The sequence below is a fragment of the Alosa sapidissima genome, chromosome 14 (assembly GCF_018492685.1).
Source record: "Alosa sapidissima isolate fAloSap1 chromosome 14, fAloSap1.pri, whole genome shotgun sequence".
In the NCBI taxonomy this organism is placed as follows: Eukaryota; Metazoa; Chordata; class Actinopteri; order Clupeiformes; family Clupeidae; genus Alosa; species Alosa sapidissima.
In genome coordinates this window covers 18,398,185-18,425,368 of record NC_055970.1, presented here as the reverse complement: position 1 = coordinate 18,425,368, position 27,184 = coordinate 18,398,185, and the positions used below count along the sequence as shown (strand labels likewise).

The 27,184-nt window shown below is 46.4% G+C and overlaps 1 protein-coding gene across 1 annotated transcript in view; it reads left to right on the top strand.

Annotated features, from left to right (window-relative positions):
• The window catches only part of arnt2 (aryl-hydrocarbon receptor nuclear translocator 2), a 39,735-nt gene that overhangs the window by 7,118 nt on the left and 5,433 nt on the right, over positions 1-27,184 (top strand). The window contains 13 exon segments of the mRNA XM_042061321.1: positions 1,634-1,847; positions 2,616-2,829; positions 8,349-8,451; positions 11,095-11,160; positions 13,196-13,281; positions 15,418-15,494; positions 16,016-16,150; positions 16,689-16,771; positions 19,231-19,374; positions 24,981-25,056; positions 25,239-25,362; positions 26,364-26,463; positions 26,651-26,789. Coding sequence (XP_041917255.1) covers positions 1,634-1,847; positions 2,616-2,829; positions 8,349-8,451; positions 11,095-11,160; positions 13,196-13,281; positions 15,418-15,494; positions 16,016-16,150; positions 16,689-16,771; positions 19,231-19,374; positions 24,981-25,056; positions 25,239-25,362; positions 26,364-26,463; positions 26,651-26,789 — 1,561 coding nt within the window.

The following is a 27,184-nucleotide window of genomic DNA, read 5'->3' as shown; positions in this document are numbered from 1 at the left end:
CATCATATTTTGTTTTCTCTTTAGCATGATGTTTCCGTTTTTTAATTCATGTTCTCTTTGAAGGACTCGCATCCCTTTTAATCCCCTGCCAGCAAAGTCTGTTTCTGTTAACTTGAGGCACAACAGTGAAGTGAAGACAGTGCCCTCTGTTGGAGAAACGAAGAAGCACAACTCACTTTTTTCCCTGCCCCCCTGCAGGGTGAAACCTTACTGATAAACACTGATGTATATTGATCTGGACACGATTTCGTGACCTGCAAGAATTATGGATCACAGTGTATTACCCTCTCTGGCAAAGCAGTGCCTGAAGTCTTACAATGGTTTTGACCAACCACAGATGTTCTAGTCTGCCTGCCCTTTTAGGTCTCCATGGTAACCTGTGGATCCCCCTCCTGCCAAAAGCTAGTGCCAGGTTGTGAGGGGCAGCTTGGCTTGCACACATATAAGCCTAGTCACTGAAAGAATGAAACAAACTGATACTGTTACTTTGCCCACAACAAGCAGCTTATGCATCAAGCAATTTAGAGGTGGATGCAGACACATTTTTCCATAGCATGTTAATATCTCATGTTCGATCATTCATCCTTAGTTGAGTCATTTACTTGTGACGAGTACGAAAAAAACTCCAAAAATGCATTTTGTGTTCATTTCTACACATCAAACGCTTTTACCAGCTAGCTGACATAGACTCATAAATATTGTGTTCCATACAGATGGCAAGGATGTGATAAAAAAAAAAAAAAAAAAGCTGAAATATCTGTGAGGAATAAATCATGTGTCTAATACGCTCTCACTTTTGTTTTCAGGTATGATGATGATCAGATCCCTGCTGATAAAGAGAGATATGCCAGGTAGGGCTATCTTGTGATGGAGGCAGAGGACGGCTAGTGTTGAGGCACTAGGTGCCTTAGGACACTGTCAGAGCCCTGCATCAGCCGGCAGGTCTCAGGAATGTTTCAGCAGCCAGGCCATATCTCTCTCTTGTCCTCATGCTAACCATTCAACTCATAGGCCCTGAGAATACAAAAAAAAGGAATTCATTACCTCCCACTGAAGCATAGAAATTAAAAGGTGCTTTGAACTGTTCAAGAGTGGGGAAGGAGCATTATCGACATGAAAAGGGCTTTTCTGTCTCTCTTCTGTCGTCCACTGTTCTTATGCTCTTTAAAAATTGTAGCGCTGTAATGGTCAGGGTGACTTTCAAGATTTCCAATCCTCTTTGTGAAAAAGAATTGAGCGAGAGGACTGCTTGCGGCACCGTTCTATTTCTCATCTTCTGAGCAAGTCGTGCATGTTTTGTGAATGGTCTGTTTGTGTCCCCCAGTCCAATGTATATTGACAAATGTAATGAATGTACTTATATTTCTGTGTTTATATCCTCAGAGAATTGCACACAATACCACAGACGCAAGACAATACCCCCTCTTCTCAAAAGCAATAATATTTAGTTTATTGTCAGAGTTTATTACTCCATAAATGATTTTAGTGACTTAGTCGTAAAAGTTTAAGAAACTCAGATTCCAGATGAGGGGTAGGTGTAGGTGTCCCAGTGAGTATATACAGCAGCCTACGTTTGCATACACAGAACAGCACGGCAGTAATAGCCTGCACCTGCCCTTTTTCCTTCGTGCAGGGAAAACCACAGTGAGATCGAGCGCCGCAGACGCAACAAGATGACCCAGTACATCACAGAGCTGTCAGACATGGTGCCCACCTGCAGCGCCCTGGCTCGCAAGCCCGACAAGCTGACCATCCTGCGCATGGCCGTGTCGCACATGAAGTCCATGAGGGGCACCGGGAACACCTCCACCGACGGAGCCTACAAGCCCTCCTTCCTCACCGAACAGGTAATGATGATGATGATGATGATGATATTACTATTATTATTATTATTATTATTATTATTGTCCACAAATGTGGAAATGTGTCTTTGGTAGAGTGGATGGTCACAGCTTTGCCTGACACTGTGCCATACAAGTGTACTTATTTTACCATTTGCAATTCTAATGTCTGTTTATTATGAGTAGAAAAAGGAGAGGGTAGAGTGGAGATGATGAGTCGCGACTTCACCTGACACTCTGCCGCATGAGTGTACTTATTTTAGCATTTGCAAATTCTGATGTCTATTTATTATGAATAGATAAAGGTGAGCGTGTGATCAGCTGCTAAATTGCTTCGTCTGAGGGTATATGAATGCAGACGCTAAACCCCAGAGGCTTTTAACTTGCATGGAATAAAACAGAACCATGTCATCTAATCCTTAGATCCTAAATCTAAATCCGCACTTGCTCTATGTGATGTGGCAATAATTAAAAAATACTGTAGGTCCGAACACATGTGTCTGTGTGCGCGTTCACATGCGCTTGCTTGCTTGTTTGTCTGCGGTGTCTAGTCCAGAGAACACTTACCTGTGTCACTCAGGGGCTTACCCTTGTGATATGAGCTACAACACTGGCACATTTACAGAACTGTCTATTGCTCTGTGGTGTCCTCATAAATGGATAAATAAATAAATAAACAACCAAAAAATATAAATGGAAATAGAACATTCGGGTATGATTGTATCCTAGAGGTCAGTCCTCAGTCGTCTGTCTGTGTCATTCTGCACTCTGCAGGAGCTGAAGCACCTGATCCTGGAGGCAGCTGACGGTTTCCTGTTTGTAGTGGCGGCCGAGACGGGGCGGGTGATCTACGTGTCGGACTCGGTGACGCCCGTGCTGAACCATCCCCAGTCCGAGTGGCTGGGCAGCACGCTCTACGAGCAGGTCCACCCCGATGACGTGGACAAGCTCAGGGAGCAGCTCAGCACTTCGGAGAACTCCATGACTGGTAAGAGCGCCCGCCGCCCACCGCCTGCTTTCCCTCTCCGGAGCCCCAGACGCTAGGAATGTCGACAACAAGGAGCAGACTGACCTGACACTGGGCAATTTGTCCTCGCATGTCCTCTCCATCTCTCTCTCTGCTGGATCACTACACTTACCGGTATTGCTCTTGTGATTGGTGAACCCATCTCAGGCCACTATTGTTTTGCAAGATTCCCTTCTCGCCACACTCTTAATGCTTGATATTGCTGTGATTAGTTCTGGGGTATATTGTTACCCGGCAGAAATTGCTGTCTGATCTCTCGAAGCAGCATAAACCAAGGGGGTGGTGGTGGTGGTGTTGATGACCACAGCCCTACACTAGAGGGCGCTGTGAGCTCGGGGAACGAGAGTGACCGAAGGAGCCTTTTAACAGACACTTCTGAAAATGGGAAGCAATTTCAGCGCTGTGTGTGAAATGGAAGAGATTAAGGGGATAAATCATGTAATGCAGAACATATAATCCCCTGCTCATTCGTCTTGATCATTGCAGATGGCACAGACACTTCCGCTCTCATTGTCTGAAGTCAAGGCCATCGAGCGGGCACCCCGGTCAAAAATTTAATTAGGAGATTGGCTGGAACTAACGTGGTTTGGAACGGCTGCTGCTTTGTTTTCCTGTTTTCAGCACGGCTACTTTGTACCCCCCCCCCCCCAAGATCCCTTAAAGGTCTGCCATGTGTATGCCAGAGCTCTGTCATACCGTATTATCCCCTAGCAGTAAACTTGCCAGGCCTGTTATGGCTTTCTTGTGGTTGCCCTTATCAGTGTTAAAGCAGCTCTTGGTAATGTTCTCGCAGTGCCTGTGTTGACATATTGTGTGAATCAGACATCACCGTTAATGCTTTTTAACAGGTGTGACCTAATGTGTGTATGACTCGGGACTATAATCTTATTTCTGTCGAGCTTGATGTTCCTCCAGTGGTGAAGTGACAAGTCTGTGTGGTTCACGCGCGCACAGTGCTCTCTGCTTGCACTCGGACAGAGATGCAGTACACGTCCAGAGGAGAAGAATTAGAATGTTTCAGATTACTTCTGATGAGCCAACTGGAATGTTTACTGCCAATCTCGAAATTGAAAACGGTCTCGTCTGTGTGTGTGTGTGTGTGTGTGTGTGTGTGTGGGTGGTATTTTTGTTTGTCGCCCTCCTGTCTCTAAATGAATGTTGTCCTTGACTAATGTCCAGGCAAAAATGTTGAAGCATTCTGATGAGGTTTTGATAACCCCATATAAATGCAGGCAGCCCTGGCTCGTTCGTCTAGTACGCCTGTGGCAGGGGGGACTCTGCCGGTGTGACTGGCATGTGTAATTGATGAGAAGTAATCACTGGTCTTGAACGGCTGACACCAAGTCTCTCCTGGTTGAAAAATGGAGTTTTTGCCTCCTCTGTCACTTGTTATGCCATCCATCAAAAGATGACGGGATTTCAAACCAGTCCCAGTCACCGTTCACATGAAAAGGATCAGTCTTCACTCTATAAGTCCCTTGATTGCATACTAGGCGCATTAATTTGAGTTAATTAGTGAATTACTTTTCAGAAGCCTTTTAATTTCCTCTGAACAGCAAGCAATTTTAAAGTTGGTGGCATACAAATCGTTTTGTGGCGGTGGTTGCTTGTTTACACTTGGGTCTGTGTTGGGTGGTTTTGTTGTTTTGTATTAACTGAAATATATATATATATATATATATATATATATATATATATATATATATATATATATATATATATATATATATATATATATATATATATACATACACACACACACACACACACACACGCAGCTGTGTTGAGTTTGAGCCCCCCCCAACAAAGAAATGTCGTATTTCACTGTACCGCCATCATGTGAAACTCCAGATGCTGTGTGTGCTTGATCACGGACACTTCTCGGACGTCGTGCTGGGTCCATCTCTTTTTCTCCAGCATGTTCATTTTGCTTGGACGTCCTCCTGAAGGAGTCAAGCTGGTGGGCCATCCCTGGGAGCGTTCCTCATTTCCTCTTGTTTTCCTGCAGATAAACGCACCTCTTGCCAACCGCCACACACACACACACACACAGGGCTCTCTGATAGAGGGGCGGTCGAGGCTGCATCACCAGTGGTGCGGGGAGATGAAGTGGCAGATAGGGCTGTTTGTCCAGCCTCTGCACCCCGCCGCATCTTCTCGGGGGTCAGCGAGGAACGCGCTCCAAAGCAAACGGGCACACCTGCCGAGAGCAGCGGCGGGAACGGCCCAGGCAAAAAGGGCCGTTGGGTCGAAAGATGTTCAAGCCCACGCAAAAGAGCCCTTACAATAACACCGATGCTCTGCGAAATAACCGGTGGGCGGCTAAGCCGAAACAAAACCTTACTCATCCGGAAATTAAACAATGGAATATGGCCGAACGCCTCTCTGACGGTGATTACTAGAAGCCACGTCAGGAGTCCTGAGAGCTGTTTGTTAGCTAAACAGGGATCTTTCGTCGTGATCTCATCAAACAAATCAAAAGCAGAGAGTTGTTACTAAGTATTTTCCCGATGTCAGTTTCATATGTTCAAGCCCACGCAATAGTCAGGCAATAGTCATCTCACAACTCGACTACTGCAATGCCCTCCTGACAGGTCTCCCAGCCTGCGCTGTGAAACCACTTCAGATGATCCAGAACGCGGCGGCTCGCCTGGTCTACAACCAACCCAAAAGGGCACATGTTACCCCGCTGCTCATCCAGCTACACTGGCTACCTATGGCGGCCCGCATCAAATTCAAGGCTCTAACGCTTGCCTACAAAGTAGTCTCCGGTTCTGCTCCCACCTACTTGAATGCCCTCATACAGACATACGCTACCTCCAGACCGCTGCGCTCCTCAGACGAACGACGTCTAGCTCTACCACCGGTACGCTCAAGCCAATCCAAACTTTTCTCATCTGTTGTTCCTCTTTGGTGGAACACACTGCCAGTTCCTACAAGGGCAGGGACATCCTTCTCCATTTTCAAAAAACTCCTGTAGACCCAGCTCTTTAGAGAACATCTCCTCTCATAGCAACACTTACAACAAGTCTTACTGATCCTAGCACTCACCAGCCGTCTTAAACTGACAAGTAACTGTTAAAAACAGCACTCACTGATGCACTTATTCTTACTGTACTCTAATGTTTTTGTTTGTTGTCCTAAAATTGTTGAGAATTGCTCTAAAACTTAAACTGTTTACCATGTTGTTAGTCGCTTTGGCTAAAAATGCGTCAGCCAAATGTAATGTAATGTAATGTAATATGTTCATTCCTGTGGTGGAAGAAAAATAGCATGCTGTAATGACGCTGACAAGGCTAGCGGTTTTTGTTTACGTCACATTCACATAGTCCCAGAAATCAGCTTAAATCTCACTCAGCTTGCTACATTATTCTCTCTGTGCTTCAGCATCCCTTGTGCTGACCCCTCAAATTCCTCCGCTCTCTGGTTTTCATCAAGCCCTCCCTGATAAACAGGGATAATTAATCTCGTCTCCATGCCTCTCTCAAGCATAGGGAAGGCTCATGCCATACTGGGTGTCAGTCATCTGTGGTCTTGCTCGGCTAAAGCCGTTTTTGACACGTTGTGACGTGGGGCATCTTTTGTGCATTGAGACACTAATTACATTCTTATGAACTTAAGCGTTATTTGAGATGGTTTGAAATGGCCTATTTTGTTTTGAGAATCAAGAGATCGCGGCCAGACCCAGCCCATAGGTTTTCCGCTGTCCTCCGCTTTCACATTGGTCTTAAATTTGCCTTCTTATTTACAGAGCTTTTTTAATGAATCCTGCATATTTTGCATCTGTACGCGAGAACAGGGACCAGTATGAGACAGAGATCCACTCCTGGGGATTTCAACAGCTGTCATGAGTTGTGTGTCTTGTGCAAAGGAATAGGTTTCTTCACATTTTTTGTTCTAAGTGGTGCCGTCGATAATTTGTTTATGGAAATGGCTATGAGCTTAGATCATGCCGTCCTCCGTCCTCAAGCACCCTGAGTCCAGAGCGAGGAATCGCAGAATCGCAGAAGCGGTCATTGTCAGGGCGTTTTTTGTGATGGAACATTTTCCCTGCGCCTGGGCTATTTGTTCCATTTTTCCCATTAAAGTGACGAAGAGAGGAAAAACAGTTTAATTTTGGGATCTAATTCGATTACAGTAAAACATCTGCTCAGTTTGTGAAAAGCCTCGTCAGGCTCCCTCTTTGGTGTCTGATTGTCCATGGTAACATGATGATGGGAGCGAAGCAGGAGGTGATCAGAGAGCAACTGAAGTCCCATAAATTCACATGGAGCTGTACTGATCAAGCATGAGTGTCATTAAGTTCATTAACATTTCCCCATAGTGCCATTTCAATTTACTTGAATGAACGCTTTCAGCAAATGCAGTAAATACTGATGCATTGGTATCTAAATAATGTGCTTTGATAATGTATTTTATGGAGTGGAAATTAATAGTATTTTGGAAGATATCTATATTTATTTGTAATGATATAGGTATGGTATTTAATGCATGATGTCTATATATGAATTTTGGTCTGCCTTGGGAAGTTAATTGGCAACATCAAGGCAGCGGTTTCTCTTCGTCGATCAACAGCTGTCCACTGCTCTTTTGCCACATTAGCATTTAGCTGACAGGATTTCCTTTCGTACCTACCTAGCAAGCCAGGTCACCACAAGTCCTCATTCTTCCCTGAACAGTCCCACCTTTAATGCTTTACGGCGCACGAGTGGCAGAGGTGTGTGTGTAGGTTGTGTGTGTGTGGTTGTGTGTGTTTGTGTGTGTGTGTGTGTAGGGTGGGTTTTGTGTGTGGGTGTGTGTGTGTGTGTGTGTGTGGGTTGTGTGTGTGTGTTGGGTCAGTGTAGGAAACCGCCCCTCTCCCTCCCTTATCCCCTGCCCTAGTGGCCCTCTCTCCAGAGTGGCAGAGCTGTGTGTGTAGGGGGTGTGTGTGTGTTGGGTCAGTGGCTCTCTCTGTCCAGTGGGCCCCAGCACAGGGCTGCCACTCTCCTGCTGCTGCTCACCGGCAGGAACAAACACGAGCCCCCTTCACCACCCACCCCACCGCCTGCCACGCCGCATTTCGCTGCCATCAAGCACACAAAAACACTGCACCGCCTCCCAAATTGGCAAGCGGAGGCCTTCCCTGCTGCCACAGAGTGGAGGAGATCGGATGCAGGATCCTCGGAAACAAAAACACTAACACAGCCTCGTGCCTCTCCTGCCTCTCTCTCAAAAGCCAGCTCACTACACAGTTCTCTGCACTCACTGACTCACAGCTTTTAATAAACTCTACACCTGTGGCTATTAGAATTGCTTTTGAGTAGGAGGAGGTTCTTCTTTTGAGGGCAGTACATGTGTGTTATATTGCAAACCTTGGTGGTCTCAATAGGGCATAGCTTCATTTGTGTGCATATAATATGCTGCTGCATGTCTGTGCATTTGGTGTATAGCTCTGTGCATGTGTGTTATTGGACACTGTCTGACTCTGGGTTCTCTTGCAGGCCGTATCCTGGACCTGAAGACAGGCACGGTGAAGAAGGAAGGCCAGCAGTCCTCCATGAGGATGTGTATGGGCTCCAGACGCTCCTTCATCTGCAGAATGAGGTAAAGATGTCCGCCGCCCGCTCCCCATTAAAGACCACAACAGAGACTTCTCCTCCTGTTGGAACGGATGTTTTTGTGAAATTTTCAGCATTTCTAAACCCAGGCGCTGTGGGCCAGAGCTCTGCTGCCTTTATGCATTTGGTGGGAATAGATAGAGAGGTTTCTGATCATACTGTTGGACTACTGAAGTAGTATAAGAAATGACCCATCTTCACACTCCTTTGCAGTGCGTTGGCAGCTTGTTGTTGACCAGTTGGCCAACATTAATTCCCTCTGAAGAAAGCCCCTTCAATACCTCAGCATAGCATTGTGCCCTTCACTGTAAATTGACAAACCCAATGAAAAGGTATTTTAGGGATGTAAAGTATGTTTAATTTAAAATATATTTGTAGTTCACCTAAAAATGGTAGGTAGTGAAATGTTTAAAGGCTCAAACAAAATGCATCAGCTTCTCCATCATGTTAATGTTCTCAGTAGTTGTGTTCACTCCAGTTCATTCAGTTTCTCTCTCTCTCACTCTCTCACTCTCACTCACTCACTCACACTCACTCACACTCTCTCACACACACACACACACACACTCACTCACTCACACTCACTCACACTCTCTCTCACACACACACACACACACACACACACACACACACACACCACTCATTAATTCGGTGTCTCTGTCTCTGAGTCTTCTCTATCATCATGTTTATGTTCTCAGTAGTTGTGTTCACTCAGTTCATTCAGTTCTGCAGAATCGACCCACCAAGCACATCTGCTCAAGTCTTTCAAGTTTTCCAGAAATCAGCGTTAGTCCATATGGACATTCTGTGTTGAGCTTGTCAAATTCTCCTGTGGTCTGTAAAAAAAGGGGGGTTCTTAGGTTTTTATCTAAAACTTGAGGTCCCTTTTGGGAGACAGCGTTTCAAAGCAGGCCATTTCTTAACCAACAGGAATGACATGAATTTCCTGAGCTGGCGTTCATGACCGCATCCAATAACCCCGGACCTGAGTGCGATCCGCGTTTTTTGTGTCCATCTGTCACCCAGCAGTGCGCGGTGCAGATGATAATTGTTGCTGCGAAAAAGAAAAAAAAAAGAATCCTTGCTCCTTGCTTGAATCCAAGAATGCTCGCTGGTGATTGAAGTCTGCTATTTTGGAGCACACTGGAAATGAAGGCCACATGGGGAGGAGAGAATAGCTCAGCGCCCAGCATCTCCATGGGGAGCGTGCGCCATAGCCAAATGGAATCCTCAAAAACAACATAATCATCAACATCGTCGTCCTTCACCCCTCAAATGCGCTTATGTAATGCTTAACCTAGCAATCTCGGCCGCCTTGGCTCCACGTCCAGGAGCACATTTGGCGGTTGTTTTTCCTCATGTGCACTGTGAACACGCATGCCTTGCATTTGTGAGCGGTGAACAACCTTTTGGATGGAGTGCATCGGGGGAGGAAGTTTGCTGTCCAAGTTATTATTCATGCTTTTTGAGAACAAAGATGATGGAAGAGGGAAGCTCTCATGTTCATCCTCACACTCTTGGAAAAACACACTCATGCATGCTGTCTCACGCAACAGTTGTAAGCACACACAAACACACTCATGTGTCACATTCACACACACACACACACACACACACACACACACACACACACACACACACACACACACACACACACTTGAATTGTTTTGAGTATTTGAGTACTTGAGTATTATTTTTCTTTTTATGATCTGAAAGGGAAACTATGCAGTTTTGGCAATGCCTTTGCTGTTTTCTCCCTACAGCTTTAGAGTATATATTTTATAACACTCCTCAATTGGTCAGTCTGCTGTTTCCTCTTCCCCGTTCCTCCAGCAGCGGTTTACTCACTCTCTGCTTCTTTTAGCTGACTCTGCCATGACGAATGTCTGAGAAACTCCATCACTACCTTGTTTTAGCCGCTTCCTGGCATGTATGTGTGTGTAGTAGTGCAGTAAAGCAATTTGTTACATCACGAGGCTGCGAGACTTTATGTTTCTCAGTCCGGTGGCTCGCCGACCTAAAGTTGCAAGGCTGTTTTTTACGGCTTACAGACGCTAGGGGGAAGCAAGACGGCCACCATTCACCCCAGAAAAACTCGTATAACCATTCCAATGACTCCGAAGCTGTTAAGTTATGGTAAATTAAGCCAAACAAACTGCATAGTTCCCCATTTAACATTCTAACATTTCCTCAGATCCTCAGCTATTGCCTGCATGCAGCACTGTTGTGGCAGTGGGTTAAGACCCGAATAGATAGGAAAGTCCATCTATTCCATGACATTCCATTAATTTTCCAGAAAAAATCTGGGAAATAGATGGAATGTCATCACTTAAATGAAATGGCATCACCCTGGGTTCATGACCAAAAAATAGGAACTGTTCTTGGACTTGAAATGTTGACCTGATCTCGACCTGATGAATCAGTTATTTATCAAATGCTAGGAAAATTATAATAATCCATAGAGACCTAAACTGTACGGTACGAATACCTGTACCTTTACACCCCTAATGCATATTGTCTCACGCAACCCTTGCAAGCACACACTAACACTCTCTCTCTCACATTTATACACACACACACACACACACACACTGTGATATGACTGACCTTGATGTTACTGTGTTTGCAGGTGTGGCAGCGCTCCTTTGGATCACATCTCTCTGAACCGTCTGTCCAACATGAGAAAGAGATACAGGTGAGCGAGTGCAAACGCTGCACATTCATCTGCCCCAGATAGCTTAGCTGTTTGCCTTTAGCAACGGAAACGCACCACACAGTGTGTCCTACTATCTGGGGCAGATCCACACATTCCCCCTGAGAGGACACAGAGCCCCCCCCCCCCCCCCCCCTCCTTCGTCCTCGGAGTGCCCAGCATGCAACTCCCATCCCACACCAACAAAACAAACACCAAATCAATATCATGATGCAAGGCGCGTGTAATTTTTCGGGGCGCCGACTAAAAACTCTGTGATGTTTTTTCGAAAGAAAGAAGAAATGCTAAATGCTTTGGGGGGAAAGATTGTTTTTCACTACTTGCTTTGGCTCTTGTCTCACACAGAATTACATATTTTAAAAAAAATTGCTGTGCGTCTTTTTTTCCCCGGCTGGTTTTTGTCCTTTTGCACTTTCCCAGAAGTGGTTTCTGCCAGGAATTTACCAGCAATGTGTTCTCTCCTTCTGTCTCCTCCTCTACACTCCCTGGGTGACCTCTGACCCCTCTTATGTCAGATGTACCCATTTAGAAGTGGGGAGTGTGCTGCGTTCTCAGATTAATGTGTTTACGAGTGCCGCTGATGGAGGAGGAATGCAGCTGTGGGGGCTTGCGCTTAGACCAGGTTTAAACGGGGATTACACTATCAGCATGATTGACAAAATGTATGTCAGGTGCATCCAAACTGTTCAAACATGCTCAGTCTGCACATCTCTGTTCCATGAAATGGGTGAGTAGTTGAGTGTGTCGTAACTGTTTCACTATTTCTCCATTTCTCGCTCACATACTTTCTTTCTTTCTCTTTCTCCATCTTTCTTTGTCACCCTCTCTCTCTCTCTCTCTCTCTCTCTCTCTCTCTCTCTCTCTCTCTCTCTCTCTCTCTCTCTCTCTCTCTCTCTCTCTCTCTCTCTCTCTCTCTCTCTCTCTCTCTCTCAATTTCAATTTCAATTTCAATGGAGCTTTATTGGCATTACTCAATGAAGCAGTGTTGCCAAAGCAAACATATAACAAAACAACACAGATACAATATCTGTTTACAAAATACAAATAAAATAATAATAACAAAATGATAATAATTAAAAAGAGAAAATAATAAATGAAATGTATAATGATACAGTATTACTATATACTGTATATTTATCAATGTGCTATCATGGGTATTGGTTATTGACATAAAGCAAAGCATGTCACAATATGGGTCACTCACTTCCTCGATTTATGACATGTTAACAGGTACTGCGCAGCGAGTTTTACACAACTTGTATGCTCTCCCAACAAGTATGGGAGCTTGTCTTCATTTTCTAATAGTTCAAACTGAGGTATAATTTGGCTGAATTGAAAGAAATATTGGTTCCTGACTGTGTTGAATTTACTGCATTCAGTGAGGAAGTGTTTTTCATCTTCTACTACTCCCTCACTGCACTGCAAACACAACCTTTCTTCCCTAGGAAGCCAGGTTTGCCTGTGTCTTCCCATTTCTAAAGCCAGAGAGTGTTCACTTAATCTATAGGATGTTAGTAATTTTCTTTGTTTGTACTCTGTAATTTCTTTTAGATAAGATGCAAATTCATAATTGGTTTTGATTTTTTGGAAACATTTCAATTTGTTGGATTGTTCAATATTGTTTAGCCAATATTTGTAATATTCTTCTTTTGTTAATTTTTCGATATGTTTTAACTTTGCCTGAGACATGTCAGGTGTATTCATATTCAAATTGTGTTTTGATATAAGATAATCAAAAGGATCTCTCTCTGGGTGGGTTCTCCTCTGTAGAAGGGCACTGTGATTATATTCCTCTGGTTTTGAGGACAGTACATGGTGATATAATTTGCATGTTCTTTTTTGAATATCAACTAATAGTGGATATCTTCCAAGTTCTGCTCTGCATGCAATATTTGTTGCATTCCTGTGTACCCCCAAGATGTTCTTACAGAATTCCAGGTGTAGTGTTTCTGCTGGGCTTTTGTCCCATAGCTCATAATTATCTTGATGTTTTATGCTCTCTCTTTCGATCTTGCAGGAATGGCTTAGGGCCTTCCAAGGAAGGTGAGGCGCAGTACTCCGTGGTTCACTGTACCGGCTACATCAAAGCCTGGCCGCCAGCAGGTATTTATCCCCCTCTCTGTACTCCCCCCCCACCCCCGTCTCTGTCCCCTCGTTCTGCTGTCCTTAACCTGAGGCAGTCGGCCCCTGTACCGCTCATCTGGTTTGGATCACGTCCATCGACAGTGCTGACCTTCCAAGTCAGCTCATATGTACAGTCCCATTGCATATGGATGACCTACAGCAAACCCCCCCCCCCCCCCCCCCCCCCCCCTACACACACACACACACACACACACACAACCTACCCTCCCTCCAAATCCCGATCCCTGGATGAAAGGGACCTTTCCCTGGAATGCTGCGTGCCGTGTCAGCTTTTTGATGCCAGGTGTGCTGGTCAGGCATCCCAGGCCATAGGGCGCTGGAGTGGGAGATTTAGCAGGGATGACTCCCCGCACTCTGGTGCTGACGGAGACATGCAAGGCCTCCCGCATTCTCCAGTCCCCTCCAGCAGTCCGCCAGGTGTCTGGATGTGGCTGATGGGGAACTTGGGAGTTGAGCAATGCTCACGCTTCACAGAGCTGCATGAAATCAACTTCATTGCTCTGTGGTTGGGGATTTGGGATTAATTCCAGGTATCGCATATAAACACAGCTCGTCTCATGCTTGTGAAAATTGATCACACATGTGCCACTTCCTGTGGGTTGACTAAAATAGCTCTTGAAAGGCTCGATTTAGTAACACGATTTGCCCAGCTTTTAACTTTGGTTAGACTGTCAACAGGAAAGGCATTCCTAGTGACCCCTCTGTCTGGTATTTTAATACAAAGCATTCTCCGGCCCAGCATTGTTTTGGATGATGAATTAAGTTCGATCTGATCTGAGTTTGATTTTCGGATTGTTTTCAGCCTCGTTCCAATCCCGCGTATGGACAGTTTAGAACATGGACCTGGAGATTTAAGAGATGTAGTCACAGCTTGATGCAAGTGATCTCCCGGAACGCAACAAAAGGTTGATAGGAGGCCCCGACATTTTGACCTACACATGCCACAACTGCTTTCTGTTAGCGTAAATGTGAGTTATTATACTGGACAGACGCACGATTTCCATAGGAGGTTTTGGCCAAGGATCTGCCACACACATTTACTGTACACCCTCTAACCCTGTCTTTGAGCACGCACAGCTCCCCCAAACCTCTTGTTTTTCGCCTTCGCTTAAGCCCTGATCAAAGAGGAATGGAGCCAGAATTCAGTCTCTGCTCAGAATTCATCTCCAGGCCCCCTCTGGAAGGCCTCCCTTCTCCAGGGTGTCATCATCATCATCACCGTTCCTCCGTGGTGTGAAGGGGCTCCTGCGGTTCTGACTGAAACTGTCTCATTATGCTCCGTTCTCATCAGACCAGCAGCAGCAGCGGTGGCACCCACACAGACAAACAGGGCTCGAGGAATGTTTCTTTTTTTTTTTTTTTTTTGCTCTGGCTTAGCTTTGACTCTCGTTCGAGTCCGTTCAAATCAGATTGCAACAAATTGCGTCCAGTGCACAATTCCTGACTGTGTTGACAGGTTGTTCCCTCTGGTAGGAGCCGGTGATGGCGTAGGTGTGAGGGTGATTTCTCTCTGCAGGCAGCAGAGTCCAAGGCCTGAGCAGATTACACCAGCACTCAAGCCCCCTCTAAATAATTAAAACAAGATTAGATATGTTCTGAGGGCTCAGTGCTCACTGATATTAAGAGGAATGGCAGATGACAGCACTCAAGCCATTTGTCATTTTGATGATTTTTTTTTCCCTTCATCGTCGTGCCTTGTTCTCATTCAATCTAAACACTGCGTCTTTGTCTTGGGCAAATGATCTCGACACTAATGAGAAAGCAAGTGTTTTTTTCTTTTTTTTTTTTCTTCTGAAACTGGGGAAGGCTGAACAATAAACAGGATATAAAACCCATTTGTAGTAATAAAAGACTGGGGCTATCATTCCTATTGCCCTTTGTTATGTTCTGAAATGATTTACTGGTTGTAACACTGTCGTGATGTTTACCGAGTGAGACGCACTAACAGGAATTCTATTTGTGACTGTTTGACCTCCATACACACGCACTCTCTGTCTCTCTCTCACACGGACACACGCACACACACACACACACACACACACACTTAGTCAGCGGATGTTGTTGATGAGTTTGTTTTCCTTCTGGTCTCTCTAGGCATGACTATACCTGACGAGGACTCCGAGGGAGGCCAGACAAGCAAGTACTGCCTGGTGGCTATTGGAAGACTTCAGGTATGCATGAGGTCATCGATTTTGTGTGTGTGTGTGTGTGTGTGTGTGTCAGTGGAAGGTTAAGTGTAGTTTAAATCCTGCAAGAGTTGAGCAGGTATGTGTGTTATGTGTGATACGGTTAGGGGTCTTTAACCAGGAGCCACGGAGGTCAGCGGACATCAGGATCACTCCTGGTGGATTAGCCTAATGGATAAGACATGGAGGATGTGCAGCCACAGCGGCCGCCGCCTCCTCCTCCTCCTCCTCCTCCTCCTCCTCCTGACCGATCTGGGGAGACATCTTTATGGCCGCCATGTACAGTTTATTAGGGGAGCACTCAACCTGCAGCCTAAAAGCACATGGAAACTTTTTAAAGGCAATCTTATACTCCTTCTGGTGACTCAGAGTGTGTGTGTGCGTGCCTGTGTGTGTGTGCGTGCCTGTGTGTGTGTGTGTGTGTGTGTGTGTGTGTGTGTGTGCGTGCCTGCCTGTGTGTGTGCGCTCGTTTTGTAAGTGCTTTGTTTTCCTTCTCCCCTCACCAGGTAACCAGCTCTCCCGTCTCCATGGACATGAATGGCCTGTCCGTCCCCACAGAGTTCCTCTCCCGCCACAACTCCGACGGCATCATCACCTTCGTGGACCCCCGCTGCATCAACGTGATTGGTTACCAGCCACAGGTCAGCGTCTTTCCATCAACGTGATTGGCTACCAGCCATAGGTCAACGGTCTCGCCTCTGCCGTGGGGCAGGGAGAGCCTCAGAACGTCATGTGCACATTCTTTCATAAGGGTTTCGTAACGCTCAGATTTCATAAGCCTCCTCTCGCCTGCCCCGCATCCCATGAGCAGTCTGAGGCTCATCGCCTCGCCTCCACTCGGCAGAGTGTAAACACCTGAGCTGAACATGTCAACACAGCCATGTTGGCATCTTTTGGCCTTGCCCTTTTCATGAACCTTTCGGTCATAATCATAATAAGTGAGCAGGCATGTTTGCCTGGCCCTCTGTGTGTGTGTGTGTGTGTGTGTGTGTGTGTGTGTGTGTGCCTGTGCCAGTCTGAGAAGACACCCCACTAGGCCCAACACACCTGTTGTAACTGCCGTTGTTAATGTAGAGAATTATCCAACTGTAAAGTGGAATCAAATAAAGTGTGCGTGCATGCGTCCACTCACTATGTGTTACAGCATGTGCCCAACATGACTTTCAATTGCTTTTAAAGGATCTGCTCGGGAAAGACATCCTGGAATTCTGCCATCCGGAGGACCAGAGCCACTTGCGAGAAAGCTTTCAGCAGGTATGTCTGTGTGGGTGAGGGTGACTGTCTGTGCATGTGTGTGTGTTTGTTTACCTTTGTTTGTTTGGGTGCACTTTTTTAGTAACTGCCCAAGTATTATATTTGTCATTGTGTGGGTTGGTGTCCTCTTATATGTGAATGCACCATTGAATGTGCATGGCTGTCTGTGTCTGTGTCTGTCTGTCTGTGTGTGTGTGTACACCTTTGTGCGGGCCTGCCGTCTTTGCCTCATATCCCAACACAATCGCCTAGGCCTCCGCCAACCGAGCAGCAATAAAGAGCTCTCTTTGTTGAGCTCCAGAAAGCAGGCTCTCTGGTATTACAGGGCTCACATCGGGCATTGTCCTTCTGGCCTTATCTGGCAGTCGACAGTAATTAAGCTTGTTGGCTGGCTGACTGACACACACACACACTGTTGGACCTCAACACTCACTCCCTTCCTCCCTCCCTCTCTCTCTGTTTCCTTCCCTCCCTCTCTTTTTCTCTTCCTCCTCTCTCTGGCTCTCCAGAGTCATCCTTCTAAGGTCACGCATCAGAGATTTATTTATTTATTTATTATTTTTCTTCCCCCTGGCCACTCATCAGTGCTCATTCTCCGCTCTGGCCTACTCTTGCGCTCGATCTCGATCTCTCCCTGCCCACCTCCCTGCCCTCCCTGCCCACTGCCCCACCTCCCTGCCCACCTCCCACTGCCATGCCCTGCCCACCTCCCTGCCCACTCGCCCCTGCCCTGCCCACCTCCCGGCCCACTTCCCACTGCCCTGCCCACCTCCCGGCCCACTTCCCACTGCCCTGCCCTGCCCACCTCCCTGCCCACTCGCCCCTGCCCTGCCCACCTCCCAGCCCACTTCCCACTGCCCTGCCCACCTCCCAGACCTGCCCTGCTCTCGCTTAATGAAGAGAAAGTGCCTACGCCTGTTGGTGTGCAGAACAAGGACAGGAGTGTTATTGTTGGCCCAGGGCTCCGATATGAGTTGAGACATGAATAACATTAAAATGGCAGAGGCTTGTGAAAGCAGGCACCTTCTGTGTCAGCACATTAAACCATTTGCGTCTCTCAGAACATCGGTGTACTTCGTACCATCGTTTTAGTGGAAAAACAACAACAATCGCATTCGCAATCGTCTTGTGGAGCCGGTGTGTGTGTGCACGACCTCGTCTGGCGAGCGGTTGCCGCCCTGCGCAGCTGTGGATGAGGTCCTGCGCCCGGGGCTGTTGACTGAAGGAAAGGGAGAGGCGGTGAAATAACCGCTCGTCTCCCTCAGAGCCAGTGCCCAACTTTCACGGACCCACTTTCCGGGGAAGGAATCCTCTCGCCCCACCAACAGGAGAAAACGCTTCGGCCAAGTTGCCAAGAATAACACCCAGCATCCCGCAACCTGTCCGCTGTCTGAACAGCACCATGTTGTTGTGCTGTGCCCACTGCCTCTGATTCCCATTAAAAAAAAAAAATCATGGTCAAAAAATCAAAAAATGGTTTACATTAGGAAGCCCATCCTGCAGATTCTTTGTTTCTGATCTGTATCGACTAAGATAAGATGGTTTTACATTTTTCGAAGTACTTTCAGTCTTTCACAAGTGGAAAAAAAACACTCTCTTCACTAACTTGGCCGTGGCACTTCAGATTCAGATGGAAACCATAACCCCTGTCAGCAGAGTGACAGCAGAAATGATACTATGGAAGGAATGTATAAGTTGGGGGGGGGGGGGGGGGCTCAATATTCTCGGCTGGGAGTCTGCCAAATGTCTCGCACCAACAGCAGTCTGGTGAGCGGAAGGCCCCTGTGTGTGTGTGTGTGTGTAAGGCATCTCCGCAATGCATCTTTTACTTTTACACACACACACACACACACACACACACACACACACACACACACACACACAGAAATATTGCTCATGCACGCACTCTGCCCATCTTATTATCTACAGACTCATTTGTGGGGGCCCCCCCTATATATTAATGCAGATGCGTGGAGACAGCAGTCATGCAACGTGGTCTATCTAGGCCTCCACACCCGCTGTTTAACTAACAGTCGCATTCCTCCCAAGACAGTTACAATTATCGCAGGCCTGAAGCGAGCAAAAACGTTTGGCTTTATTTAAAAATGGAAATTAAACACGTAAAGGGCTTTATCGTTTGTGTTGGTAATTGTAAGCTGGAATTGTTGTAAGAAAACATTTGTGTTGAAATGTGTGCGATAATATGTGCAGCTACACACCAAAGAGTCATTGCGTAGTTGAGCAGTGTGCCTCTTTCCCACGATTCTGTGCAAGCAGATGGAGTCTCTCACATCTGTCCTCTCTGTATGCTCACCACGTCCTTTGCCATGTTCAAACGCTCACTCCTCTATACTATACATTTCTTAATCCCCCAGGGTTCTGACTTAACACATTGCCAAAAGTACATGTATTCTGGTGATTTGAGCTCAGGCAGATGTTCTCCCTGTTCCGCTCGCAGGTGGTGAAGCTAAAAGGCCAGGGTGCTGTCGGTGATGTACCGCTTCCGCATGAAGAACCGTGAGTGGATGCTAATCCGGACCAGCAGCTTCACCTTCCAGAATCCCTACTCAGACGAGATCGAGTACATCATCTGCACCAACACCAACGTCAAGTATGTTCCCCTCTCTCACTCTTTGCACTGACACAAGCTACAGAACGCTGTTTCATACCAGAGCATCAGTACTAATGAAAAAGTACAGGAAAACATGTCTAAGAATGCGTTACAGTAATGCTTGTAAATGTATGCCAAAAAAGCAAACAGAGTAATCTAGACGTCTCCGCTTGTCACTCCACACGCTAACAATCTATCTCTGACTGTAATTAAGTGCAGTTTACTGTAACGCTGGGGACTGCATTTATGCTGCCAAGTCAGGAAATGTTTATGTGGCTCACAGAATGCAGGCATTGGCTTTTTTTAATTATTTTTTTTGAAACACACTGTTTCAGAAGGCAAAATAATATTTGCCCTAGTTCTTGATTTACGTCTTGTTAATAAGGTGGGAAAAAGCAAGACTGAATTGAGTTATGCTCAAACTCCAGACCCCGGCCCCTCTCTGCCTCCACCTCCTCTCCATCCCTCGGTTTTTTCCGTCTTGTTTACTGAAGGCCTGTGTTTGCTTAGGTCCCTCTGGTCCCTGGCTAGATGGATAGTCTCGCTCTGCTCCTGCAGAGGCAGGACAGTTAAGGTCACTGGCTGTCTAGGCCCCAACACGTCCTCTCTCTCTCTCTCTCTCTCTCTCTCTCTCTCTCTCTCTCTCTCTCTCTCTCTCTCTCTCTCTCTCTCTCTCTCTCTCTCTCTCTCTCTCTCTCTCTCTCTCTCTCTCTGCAACAGCAGTTCATCAGGCACAGGAATTTGAAAGGAGTTAGGAGTTAGTTAAGCGATTACACGTCAGTAGTAATATAAGTGATAAGCACGTCAGTGCTAAAGAAACTACACTGCAGGTGTGTTATTTCATTGTGTTAAGAGACCCGGTTCTAACAGTAGGGGGCACTTGTGTGTGTGTGTGTGTTCCACCTGCTGGGAGAACGTGAGCCAGGAAATGGCTCTGCGCTCACTTCATTGGAAGAAGGTGTGCTGTGCGTCAGTGCTGTTGTACAGGGTCGGGACAGTGCTTACTTTACTGAATGTAAACATCCTACTTTTCAAAACGGTGGACCGTGTTGGAGGCCCATACTTAACCTGCCCAGTGTCTAATTACTCGGACACTGATATGTGCTTTTACATCGACGTGTGGAACGAGTACTGGCATTTCCTCTTCCAGAAGTCCCACTAATGACTCATGATGGAGCCAATAAGCGACTCTGTGGGAAGAGATTGGATTAACTATGTAAACATACCCCTCCACCTCACGCCACTATCACCACTCCTCCACCCGCCAACCCACCCGCTTCCCTCCCACAGCATGGCTGGAATACCAGCGCACTTTTCCAGCTGTAATGAGGCCCATAGAGGACCTCACGGGGTGACTCCTTAGATTTACTGCTCCACGGTGAAGAATTTAGCCTCTTACATCAGAGCCTCTGAGGGTGTAAATGATGCGTTTGGCCTTATGGGGGATGGCCGAGGTGGGAGGACCACGGGAGACTCACGGCTGCTCCCACTCGATTTGCTCTGGGATTGGAGGAGAATGCATGGGCAGGGTTGGGGTGTCTGTCTGTAGTAGTGCAGGAAGGGGCAGAGGAGGGGGTGGGGGGGGGGGGGGGATGCAAATCGAGCGCCGGGTGGAAATCAGGAGGGATCAAGCAGTGTTTGGGATTGCATTGCCTGCTGGAAAGCCGCTGAACCCGAACCGACCGCCACCACGAGTTCGGCAGGGAAAATATGTCACAGCAACCGACTTGTCTGTCAGATGCACTGCATCTCTGGTTTGGGATGTGTCTGCAGTAATGAATGGCCTCCGGGTTGCGTCTCGCAAGTTTATGTACCAGAGACACATGATGGGAACCGGGGGTGATAGTGGGTGGTGGTGGTAGTGGGGGGGTGGGGGGTGGGGGCAGTGGGTGGCAGTGCTACTGTTAGCTTGTGTAGACACACAATAATTTTTATCACGCTTTCCTCCCAGCGCAGGACTCGCACGCGTGCTTTAGGACGATCGAAAGTTAATTTGTAATCCCCTCAGCGCGCCGGACTTTATCGAACCCATAGTTTGGGGAGATGTATGGGGACGGTGGAATTTTGACCCTGGTAAGTTTTATGGAGCTGTCGCGGATGGCCCCAGGTTGAAATCTCCACCTTTTTGTCTGGACAGCTGCCAGCGAATAATAATCAACCCGCTAAAGCAAACAGCATGGCAACAGGCACCAGACCCCACAAGGGGAAGATCTCTACCCCAAACATCTCTGATAGTATTTAGATATGATTTTCCTGAGTGCCAGAGTCCACAGTGTTTTATATTACATGGAAAAAGCAAGTCGTAAACACACAGGCAGTGTTAACACACCTCAGTGCTAGTTTCGTCTCTAGCCCTGTGGCAAACCTTTTGTCTCCTTTGGTGTGGGACTTCTCAAAGGACTCTCTGAAATCTAAAAGATGTCTTTCATATCCACATATTTTCACCTCTCTTTTTTCCCCCCGGAGGCCCTTGTCTGTCCGAAATGAAGGGCTTGAAAGCTAGACCAGCTGTGTCCACAGTTAAGCACAATTCATGTCTTGCAAAGAGTGCCTTTCTGTTGATGTTTGTCGTATTGATTTAAGAGATGGACATCTAATCGTGAGTCATGAAAGCCATAGTCCATTGTTTTACTTTCTGAACTTGCCAGCTGATAATTTCTTGAGTGGAGAGGTTTCAGTTTCGACTAAATTAAAACAGAAATTCCCCTTTTATAAACCTGTGGCTGTTTCATTATGTATATTTAGATTGTTTTTTTTTTCGCCTGATGATGCAGCTCTTAAAACGTTAATGTTGTTTTAGTATGCAGGAGGCAACCCGCAGGAAGAAATTGGGTATGAAAATAGTTACACACACATAATTTACTCGTCTTTACTGCTGGAAACTGATAGTGACGGCAAATAATTTCAGCACACTTCCAGACTGTGTCCATAAACCTATTTAATGGCAAAAATGGTCAGCACGGCCCGGCTCTGCCTCTCACATTTAAAGAGCGACCTGTGGAGGCCAGTAAAGTAGGCCCAAGCTGCAACCTTGTTGGCACAGCTCACCAGCCTCCTGGCTCCAACGGACACGTGCGTATATGAGGTACAGTATATGTACACATGCACATATACCTCATTCAGGCAAAACTGGTATATGCATTACACAAGCACAAATATTTAATAAATACTAAAATAAATATATATACATATACACGTATATACATATATACACACACACACACACCATATATTTATTTTCTAGCACAATAAATCGTCTTTTGTCTAGTGTTTTTCATGTTAATGTCCAGGCAGAAAAACATTATTTGTCAAAACACAAATGCTCTATAAATCAGAATTCGCCATTAATAGGTATTAATCATTTTGGGCTTTGTTGCCTTTCCACATTCACGCTTGTATACACACAAATAATAAACAGAATTCATCAACAACTAATTCTGAAGTTGTTAAAATTTGAATGTAAATAGAGAATGTAAGTCTAGAAGCTGGCTTAACATGGCCATCCATGAAAACCAGAGATTTGAATACATTCTTCTGATGGGAGGTTGGCTTCATTACTTGACCAAATGTTCTGCCCGCTGGTGTCAAAAGTCAAGTATTTGAGACTCTTGAAGACATTATCGTCCCAAGCACTTCTTAATTTCTGACTTCCTCAAGACACATACTCCCACGGACCTCCATAGTTTAAAAACATTCCAAAACACCCAAAATAAGCACAGCAAGCACAAACAACACACACAGCCCCTCATGCATACTTATACAAATGATAAGATAACACACAGCCACACACACACACACACACACACACACAGAGGCCTGGGGCCATCATTGGCCAGGTTTGGGCAGCAGCAATAGCCTTGCTCATTATCATGACAACCGGCCCAGCCCCTGCAGCCGGCGTGTCCTGCAGAATAAAGGGGGAATCACAGTGCCCGTGATTAAGCCATTCTTCATCTGTATCGACTCCCCTAATGTAGATGAGGCTTGGAGCGGGCGCTCAAGCAGAAACAACAAATGATGAACTTCGGCATGCCGGGCGGAGATGAAAAGACGCTTTCTTTTTTTTTTTTCTCTGCCCCTCTATTTATTCACTCTCATAATGGCTTTTCAGGCATAGATCATCTACAGTTTGTTCTTGAAGTGAGGCAGTCCGAGTTCAGTTCCTGTGGAAACTTGGACTCGGTCGTATTTTGAGACTGTTTTTTTCACCTCCCTCTTTCGCTCGCTCACTTTTCAAAAGTTCAAATATCGTTCAGTGTCTTGGGTGTTATCCATTTCACCCTGGTGTTGGTTCAGGTGACCCTGACTGCACTCAGCTCCCTTTCGTCTGGCACAAGAACAGTAAACCCATCTTTCTGTCTGGTCGGTCTCTCTCTCTCTCTCTCTCTCTCTCTCTCTCTCTCTCTCTCTCTCTCTCTCTCTCTCTCTCTCTCTCTCTCTCTCTCTCCCTCTTTTGCTATTCACACACATGCAAAAATGTGTAAGGGTGAAGGCTAAGGACTTCTTGACATGAAAGGCTTTTTGAAGTATTTTCTTTCATTAAAAGTGTTTTTTTTTTTTTTTTTTGACCAGTTCTTTTTGAAGTGGCCTTCGCATGCAGAGGTGCCAGTAGCGTAAGTAGATGATGGTGAACTCCCATTAAGTTGCTCGTCAGGGACCAATGCCCACATACATTGTGGCAAGAGCTCGCCAGGCTAGAGGAAAAAAAGGCGGAGGCTTCGCGATTTCCATGAATCCATAATGGTGTTCAATTATTTTTTCTGTCATAACTTTCGAGTGGGCATATTTCAGCATGTAAACAGCCAGTAACTCAACCTCGGGAGGTGTGGTGGAGCCTGTGCACTCCTGTCAGGGATGAGGGAAGCTCATTTGCAGGAGACATTTTGTGTTTGGTTCGATAGACCTGCCTCCACATGGACTTCATTACTGAGGACTCCTGGATGTTCACTGGTATTACAGGGATGCCAGTGTCCTATTTTTTTTCCAAAAGAGACAAACAGAGATGGACTCAAAGTGCCTTCTAAGAAAGCTGTGCCTGCCTGCCTGGCTGCCTCCAGAAATAAACAGCCACATTATGCCATGTCCCGGTATAAAAAAAAAAGATCAGCTCATTTTAGTAAACAGGAAATTTCAGCTTTGGATTTTTCGGAAAAAGTCTGCAGGAAATCACCACATAGCCCTTCAAAAATGTCAATATCTAAATGAGATTGTACAGTGGAAAAGCAAGCGATCTACAAAGTGTTTTAGGTCTCCACCGCATCTTCATCAGTCACAGTGTTTATTTTCGCGCCCATTAAAATAATCATGCATGAAATTGAAACCCCTGTGAACACTGCAGTTAGACTCAACTCTGACTTAACGCATCTCGTTCTGGCTGCAGTCTAGCGATGGCAGCTGATGGCCTGTTTACACACAGGATGGAATTCTGTTTGCCTCGATGGCACGCTGCTGGAGCCGATTGTGTCATTTGGCTTTGATGTTGGGGTCGTTGTGTGCTGCGCTCGAGGGCCAACTGTGTTGTGTTTTGTGTAAACGGGTGGTTGTTGTTGTTGTTGTTGTTTTGGTGATGTCTGAAGACTTTGGCTCTCCTTCTGTGTGCATTGCAGGCAGCTCCAGCAGCAGCAGCAGGCCGAGCTGGAGGTCCATCAGAGGGATGGCCTGACCGCCTACGACCTCTCCCAGGCAAGCCCCCCTCCAGACTGCTCCGCTGTCTCTCACCCCACCTCCCTTATCTCCCCACCTAAGGCCACCGCTGGGGGAAAATGATCTATTAACATACATAGGCCACCATCCATCATTTTGGAAGCTGTCCTTGGTTCAGTTTTTGTGGTATTGCTCCAACCTGACTTGGTATTTCTCTGCAGGTGCCCGTCCCTAATGTCCCCTCGGGAGTGCACGAGACTGGGAAGGCCATCGACAAAACTGAGGCCATGTTCTCCCAGGAGAGGGACCCCCGCTTCGCTGACATGTATTCTGGCATCTCTGGATGTAAGTGCATTGCTTTAGAAACAAGTGACCCCTTCTGTCTGCTGTTGCATGGTCTTGTACTCTGTTGTGTATTGAAGATTGAATATAATGTAACCTAATGTAGATATAGAGGTATGGTCTTATGGAAGCTTGGCAGAATATGGTCTTCAGGGTTTTGTGGTGTTCCAAGGGCCAGGCCAGTATACTTATAAATAAGTATAAATAAAGTATCTATCTAAGCACCTTTAAGTAAGGGATAATGGATTGTCCGCCGGCAATTATCAGAAAATAAGTCCTGACAGGGAGACCTGAAGGGACTTATTTTGACCTGAAGGGACTTATTTTCTGATAATTATTGGGGCGGTGGTAGTGTAGCGGTTAAGGAACTGGGCTAGCGTGCAGTAGCTTGAAAGTTGTCGGTTCAATTCCCGGCTTCCACCGTTGTGCCCTTGAGCAAGGCACTTAACCCCAAGTTGCTCCGGGGACAATGTAATCCCTTGTAATATAGTTGAATCTGTAAGTCGCTTTGGCTAAAAATGCATAATGTAATGTAATGTAATTACCGACGGACAATACATTATCCCGCTTATTACACGGCTACTTGCCAAAACGAGAAAAGAAACAAAGAAATAAATAGTTCGCCACACAGATAGAACTTGATAGTTTCAGGTGTTGTGTGGCAACGTCTTACTAGCTTACTTTCCCTTTCAATGAAATCCCATTGCGGAGGGATAAGAAAGACGTTAATCAACCCGTTGCCATTGACAGCGGTGATGATATACTTTGCCGGTGATTTATATAGATTTAACATAGGCCCGAACGTTGGGAAGGCCCATTCATGTGAATGGAACCTTCTGCAGCACTCTGAAGAGCCGTGTAATAGTAGTTAGTAAGTGCCCCTCACAGCAGAATCCAAATCTTGGACATTTTAAAGGCCATTATTTTACACCTGGTTAATGTCTGTGAAGAGTGTGAAAGGTTCCCAAATAGCATGTGTGTTCACAGCACTTTTCTTTTCTTAGCTGATAAGAAGATGATGGTCCCATCGTCCACAGCAGGGAGCCAGCAAATCTACTCCCAAGGAAGTCCCTTTCAGCCGGGCCACGCTGGAAAAAATTTCAGGTGAGAGGTGTGTCTGTCTGTGTGTGCGTGTGTGTGGTGCAGAGGCTGTCAGGATGTTTACTTTCAAACCCTCATGGCCTTGAAACCTGAGCAATCTTTTTCAACTTGAGCAATCAAGTTGTGTTGATCCAGACTAAAGCGGTCAGCCTGCGCTTTTCACTCATGACATGGCGTTTGGCCTTCGCAGCTCATCAGTGATCCATGTGCCGGGGGTCAACGACATCCAGCCGTCTGCGTCCGCGGGGCAGAATCTAGCCCAGATCTCCAGACAGCTCAATCCCGGCCAGGTGTCCTGGACAGGAAGCAGACCTCCTTTCTCAGGCCAGGTGAGTTCTGAGCACCGCGCTCCAATCCGTGACTGCGCTCGTGCGCCCCGGACTTAAGTACTCAAATTCTCTGCATGCCTGTTTGGGGTCGATTAACCTAATTAGCTGCGGTAATGGAAACACGCCTCGTTATTGTGTAGCGTGTTCCAGAGATGTGCACATGGGAATGGGATCTCTCATACCCCAGGGTTTTACATGAACCATTTTAATAACACTCATCTGTCTCTCTTTTCTCCCCTGTTTCTCTCTTACTGTCCCTCCCTTCCTTCCTTCCTTCCTCCCTCCCTTTCTCCCCCTCCCCCTCCCCCTCCCTGCCTTTCTCCCCCTCCCCCTCCCCCTCCCTGCCTTTCTCCCCCTCCCTGCCTTTCTCCCCCTCCCCCTCCCCCTCCCTCCCT